The following is a 7,113-nucleotide window of genomic DNA, read 5'->3' as shown; positions in this document are numbered from 1 at the left end:
CAGAACATGTTTCTTAAAACCCGACAATCTTTGATAGTAGTCAGTATTCTTAAGCATAAAGATCCTAAATTTTAGGAAGATTAAATCTTTATAGAAATTGAAGGTATAGTTTTTTTTTTGGACGTGGAAGGTATAGTTTGATTTGAATTAGAATTTTTGGTATTGCCCTGAATTCTATATCTTTTAGTTTTTGGTCAGAGAAAATGAGTATATCTAATTGGTCCATTTATTTTAGGCTAATAGAGGCCCATTAGTCTATTAGTTCCAAGGCCTATAATAGGATTGGGTTACAGCTACGATGCAATGTGAGAGTACAATATAGGCCAACCCATCCAGAAAGAAGTAATTTATATTTACCGAAAACATGTTTTATCTCAAATTCCAATATAACCAAAAATATAAAAAAGAACAAGAGACTTAGCTGTTAACTCTTAACACATATTATGACAAAAAAAAAAAACTCTTAACACATATGTCATATTAGGGGTGTGCATGGATAGGGTGAAATTGGATTTGATGTGACCTAAATTCGACCCGAAATATATACCGGGCCTATTTATTAGACCCGAACCCAGCTCTAGACCCGATGAAACCTATACACTCTCGGGCTACGATTATACCGGATGAAAACCGAGCCGTTAACACTACATTACCTTGATACCTTCTTATAAGCTAGCATGTGAAAATATCCAAATTTCAAAGACTCCAACTATTATTTGACATGGTAAAATTCACTTAGAAAAATATAACAAGAACCAACTCTTCTCTCAAATTAAAACATAACCATAATCAATATTAATATTGTCTAATAACACCAAATATTTAAATCAATACAAATAACACAATATTATGCATTAGTCTAAAATCTTATGCATTTTAAACATAAAACATTAACTAATAGTTTTATAATAACTAATAACACAATATTAAGCTTTACAATACTTAAATTCCACATAAGAATAGCCATCATCCATCACTAATAACACAAAATATTAATTGTGTATGATGACTGGGCCACCGGGTCGAGTTCGGGTGACCCGAGCTATGGCCCGGACCCGACCTGAAATAATGACCGAATCTATTTTTGAGACCCTTACCCGACCCTAAATCCGGTAAAATCACATCAAATTAGCCTCTAAAGTGTTCGGGGTCAGGCCAAATCTGCGGACCGAACCGGGCCATGCACACCCCTATATCATATGATATGATAATACAAAGAGGCAGCAACAATCAACATCATTAGCACCGATTGATCCAAAATAAAAATATGTCACCTAAGCTAGGCTATATGCCAATGAGTTTTAACTCAAGTGTCATATGTTCCTCTTTCTTATCAAGAAGTCTTGGGTTCAAACCTCATGTAGTGCAAACTTAATCAAAAAGATGATATCATGTGTGTGTGGGTGTGGTGTGTGTGAGTGTGTAACCTAAGACTGTGGGTTATCCATTCCATCGACAAAAAAAAAAAAGCTAGGCTATATATTTCTTCCATTTGATCACTTCTAAGTTCTAAGCAAATTTTGTTTTCTTCTGCACGGCATTCAAGAAAAAGAACCTAAAATCAATCTCCTTTAAATAAATAATAAAAGAAAGATAAGTTCACAGTTTATTCAAGTTCCTTGTGCATACATCAATAAATTTAATTTCTATGCAATATCTGCGTAAAACCTTTTAAAACTAACATACGATCAAGTGTTGTCACATAGTTAAAATAAATTCTTTTCGAAATAGTGGGTAATATTTTTCATTTTTTATTTTGCATGACAACATTTGATTAGATATGAGAGCAAGAGAGTTTCACATTTACGGTACATAAAAAAAACACTCCACATAAATTTTGTTACAATATTATTAGGACTTTCTATGGATCCGCTATGCTTCCAATACCTGTAGTGGCAAGCTTGTTAACAAGAGCTAAAGCATTACTGGTTATGTAATATGATCTTATAACCTTAATTTTCAGCAACCTAATCTCCTTTCCTATTCTTTGGCCTTGAAATCCATCTAGGCAAGTATCCTGATCAGTGAGTGCTGCACTGATCCATGTGTTAAGGTCATCCATTTGGGTACCAAAGGTGTTTTTGCTGAGCTTCCTGAGCACACCAAGCGACCTATGAAGCTCATCGAGGGCATCTCTAGAAGTCTCGATGCAATCAGAGAGTGCAGCTCTGCTCCTGCTTCCCCCTATTTGTCCTTGAATCTTCTTCAGCCTTGCAAGGTATACTAAAACATGCTTAACCTCTCCTATTGTCACTGACACCCCTGCCCTTGCCCATTTGCTGGGGCTCGTTCCGGCAGCGTTGGAGAACTGTGCCAGCGAGCGGAAACAAAGTTTGGGATACCTTGTCACCTTGCATGCATCTCTAACATTGTCTTTCCCCTTTGCAAATACCAACTGAATGGTACTTGTAAGGAACAACAGAAGCATAAGCTGAAGAAGTAAAGTAAGAGATGGTATTTTGATCATCTTGTAGAGAGATCAGTAGAGAAGTTGAAACTAAGAATAGAATGGTTAAATTAGGACTCAAGATATAGAGTTTTATAGTGGAATTGTGTTGGACCGGTTTTGAAAAAGTTAAGATCTTTTGAAGCATTGATTACTGTATGGATCACTTTATTGCATCTTTTTTTAAGGGTGGTTTGTTGCATAGGCAAGAGGCTAGTGAGTTCAATTATAAAAGGCTGCATGGGTGGTGAAATGAAAATGATAGGTTAAAAAGTGAGTAACATGTGAATGGAGGTTGAACTTCTCATCAATATTGGATAATAATAATGTGATGATTCGTTTTACTACCACCTGGAAAATATCTATGTTGTTCTCACTGTCATAAATAATAACAACAGTGACAAATGTATGTCAGGGGCATCAATTATTTGCAGTGATGTCTTTTGGTGAGTTCTTCTACCTTAGTAAGTTAAGCTCTGGGAATGAATTCTTTCATGTGAAAATTCACATAAGATTCCCATGTGTGAATTTTTACTATTCTAGCTGTTCTGCGTGTTAGTTCATCTTATTTATTTATTTGTTTATCAACGATAAAATTCAATGTTTTCACGTGGGAAAATCTATTTCCAAAAAAAGGTGTGGGGGGGATATCATTTTGCCATTACTTGAACTTTACGTTCCAGTAAATAGCTATAATTGGGTGCCTTTGGCCAACAAGATAAGGGAAATAAAGTGTATAAGAAAAGAAAACAAAAGAGTAGTAGAAGACCCATACTGCAAATTACACGAGGTTGGAGTTAATTACATGGCTTTTCGTGCTTATCACTTTTCTACATATTTGGAAACTGGGGTCAAGAAGTTAATGATAATGTTATTGACTAAATCCCCATAGGGATGAGCACGGGTAGCGGGTATCCGATTACCCGTCTGAACCCGAACCAAACCAATTAAATTGGTTCTGAAACCAATGGATAATTGGGTAGTTTTTGTTAGTGATTGATTCGGATATCGGTTTTGGGGATGCGGAACCCAAACTAACCCGCGAACCTGATCATATATTAATTAAATAAAAAAATAAAAAAATATATATGACTTTTTCATTAGACAATGATTATTCATTATTAATATGTTTGGATTTTAATGAGTTTAGTTTTTAATGTATTTGGTGTTTAACATGTTTGGATTATTTCTATTGATGTTACATGTTTATTGTACTTGTTGAATTTTTAAGATAAAAATTTGTTTTTTTTTTTTAAATTTCAAAGTCATCGGGTACCCAATTACCCGAACCGAACCAATCCGTTCTTAATCGGTTTGGTTTGATTCGGGTACATGTACAAAAAAATGCAAATCCGAACCAAACCGAACCAATTATATTTTGATCGGTTCGGTTCTAATTTTAGCATAAACCCGAACCAAACCGACCCGTGCTCACCCCTAAAATCCCCCTCAAATATTGGATTTAGGCACATAATAAAAATAGAAACATGGTTTGATTTAACTCATCATAAGCTATTGCGGATCGGTTTATCAACGTGCTCTCCTTGAATTCCTTCCACAGATGTGTTTATCTAAATCTCTCTTTCAATTCTATTTGACATGACATATCCATTGCTAAGCACTAGACTCCACTCCAATGTCTAAAATTTAAGTACAGGTCTCTATCGCTAATTAATGTATTAGTCCATAGGATCAAAATCTTAATGGTTGAAGGTAATAGGACTTATCAAATACAAAAAACTGCAGCAATCAAAATTTTCCTTAAATCAATTTGAAATCTGCCGCCAAAGTCAGATCAAATTTTCATAAAAGTTTAAAACAAATATAAGGGTAGAATAAACCCATACCCATCATCGGCTTTATATTGAATGATTCAGCTACATAAAATTTGAAGGTACTAGAAATGAGAAACAACAAATCTAAGCAGAAAATTTGAAGCCACTCCCTTGATGCACTACTAACATTAATTATTCCTCCTATGCAAAAATAAACAATCTAAGAGAGGAATCACTTGGTTCTAACCTCTCCCTGGAAGTCCTATTTAGATTTCCGGATACTTTCTTCTGTTGGGAGTTCAAGCGTTGCTCCTGCATGCTCCTTACCAGGTTTTACCACTGCACCAACACATAACACTTTCTAAGAAGGAAAGCACTCAAAGTTACAAGATGTGCACACGACAGTGATGTTGAAATGATGGAAAGTAAAGGAACATGGAATGAAGTAGAATTAATGGAACAATATTGAGATAGAATAATGAAATGGTATCAGATGGAACAAAGAATAGAAGAAAAGACACCAACTCAACGGCGTGTTCATGGTACATACTTGACTGCCACTCAAGGACACCTTGGACAAACATCTATGTTTGTTCCTCTTTTTCTTTACAGCTTGATCACACTTCAAACATTGATTGAACATTGTGCTGAGCGGGGAAATGTGAATAGAAATGATACCCATAATTTTTGGAAATGAATTATGCCAAAGCAAATATGGGCACAATCTAACATATATCCAAGACTTAGGGGTGAGGTGCAGCAAGGTGACACTTGCCAAAGCCGGTGTTGGGAAGTGTCCGTAGGGAGGGAGTAAAAGGGTAACACAAAGACAACAGAAGCCACTTCTTACCATCCATATAGTGCTTTTTTGTTGTGACCTCCCAAATTGAGATGGTTGAACTGCTGTCCCTATATTGCCCTCTTTCAGCTCCCAAATGGTGGTCACCTCTGCACCAGCCACTCCACACCTCACTTTCCAACTGGACACCATTATTAAAGACATCCCCCCTTAGACCCTCAAAAATTCTCCCAAACATAAGAGGTCAAACAGCTTGTTACATTCTTCAACAGAACAAAATTTTTTCTATTTCCTTTTAGTAAATTCCATTCTATCCAAGCATACATCTATTAATCATGTTTACATCTTATCCTATCACATTGCGGCAACAATAACAACCCCAACAAACCTAACTGACTAGAACTCGGCTGGCTAATATAAGATTATAACAAATTGTGAAAAAATAGGAGAAAGTAAAATTAACAAACAGGTGGTGGGCACAAATGGAAGTTAAAGAATTGAGCAACAATTTGGGATTACCGTAGCTGCCAGCTTCCGTATTGAGCTGAGCCTGGACGATCATGTTGGTGATGAAGTGAGAGGCCTCGGAGGCTTCTTCTAGAAGCTTCTGGATCTGATCATCAGAAGTGACGTTTCTGTTCTCCTCGAACTTGTTACGCACCTCGACGGCGGATTGCTTGAGCATGAGTGCGTCGCCGGCGAAGGTCCTTCGGGTGGCCTTAAGGAGTGACCGGTAAGCACTCAGCACTTCACCCCTTCCCACCATTTTTCACTGATCGATCTTCTTCGTCGTTCTTCTTCCCCTTGTTTCTGTTTACTGTAAAACCAGAATCTCTTAATCCCTATACTCTTGTTATGCTTACGACGTCGTTTTGTCCACACACTTTCTTTTTTCTTACTTGAAAAACAATTTAATAAAAATATTTTGTACACAGTAAAATTAATCGCTAAATGACGAATTTAATTATTCTAATGACTAATTATTTAGTTATAAAAATAATGATTCATTTTTAGTTCAAATGTAATATTTTTGTAGGCACCAAGAAAATGTAAACGTTTTTGTTTTTCAATTCCTAATAATCATAATTAAAAAAGAGAATTAAATTTGTTAAATGAACCAAATTTGAGATTTAACTCTGACATGACTTTTTTTTTTAAAGAAAATTTGACATGACTCATTTGTTATATTCAACTTAAGAGAGTTGAAATTCATTTTGGCCTTTAAAATTTTTGACCAGCCTCAATTTCGACCCCAAATTTACAGTTACTTAATTAACACCCCTAAATATTGGATTGTGCCCCACGTTTGTCTTTGTAGCTATCTCCGTTAATGGAGATCTGATGTGGCACGTTAAGTTGATAGAATGTGTATCCAAATGGCACCCAACTTACTAGAATTGATGTGTGATGAGTGAATGATGTGTCAAAAGTTGAATGAACTCAATTTGTCGCCCTCTTTTCCTAATATGTTCGAAACTTTGCTAGAGAAATTGAATTTATTCAACTTTTGCCACGTCATTCACTTATCACACATTCATTCTGGCAAGTTAAGTGCCACATGGATACACACGTATCACATCAGATTTTCATTAACGGAGATAACTAAATGAGCAAATATAGGACACAATTTAATATTTGAGAGTGTTAATTGGATAACTATAAATTTAAGGTCGAAATTAAAGCCGATCAAAAATTTCAGGGCAAAATGGTTTCAACTCCAACTTAAGATTACTTTTGAAATTAAGTTTGGTACTTTGATTCTCTAAAAATTGATTAAATATGAAGCTACTTGATTGAGCTTTTCAAAATACAATATAAATATAAAATATCATATACTAACGAATTGAGCAAGCTATCAATAAATTGACATGACAATATCTTAATGTTATTGTCATTATATAAGGTATGCATTTTAGGCTCCAATAATTGTAAAAACTAGACTAGACACTACACTGCCATCACATGATACCACTAAATTTACTTAAATTATTATTAAGTGTATTAATCCCTATTAAATAAATGAATAATACTACACATCTAAATTATTTTGTTAACAAAATCCAACTAAATTAATCTAACATAACAAAAATCAT

The 7,113-nt window shown here is 35.0% G+C and overlaps 2 protein-coding genes across 2 annotated transcripts; both read right to left on the bottom strand.

Moving 5' to 3' along the window:
• On the bottom strand, positions 1,584 to 2,921 carry LOC107628584 (pectinesterase inhibitor 6). Its single transcript, XM_016331212.2, has one exon. It carries the CDS (start codon positions 2,465 to 2,467, stop codon positions 1,862 to 1,864), a length of 606 nt encoding a protein of 201 aa, XP_016186698.1. The 5' UTR covers positions 2,468 to 2,921; the 3' UTR covers positions 1,584 to 1,861.
• Positions 4,189 to 5,940, bottom strand: LOC107626159 (mitochondrial zinc maintenance protein 1, mitochondrial). Its single transcript, XM_016328961.2, has 2 exons — positions 5,540 to 5,940; positions 4,189 to 4,560 (listed from the first exon to the last, which is right to left on the bottom strand). Exons 1-2 carry the CDS (start codon positions 5,784 to 5,786, stop codon positions 4,484 to 4,486), a joined length of 324 nt encoding a protein of 107 aa, XP_016184447.1. The 5' UTR covers positions 5,787 to 5,940; the 3' UTR covers positions 4,189 to 4,483.

Source organism: Arachis ipaensis, chromosome B02 (genome assembly GCF_000816755.2).
Source record: "Arachis ipaensis cultivar K30076 chromosome B02, Araip1.1, whole genome shotgun sequence".
Taxonomy (NCBI): domain Eukaryota; kingdom Viridiplantae; phylum Streptophyta; class Magnoliopsida; order Fabales; family Fabaceae; genus Arachis; species Arachis ipaensis.
Note: the sequence above shows the minus strand (reverse complement) of the source record. Positions and strands in the feature narration are given on the sequence as shown.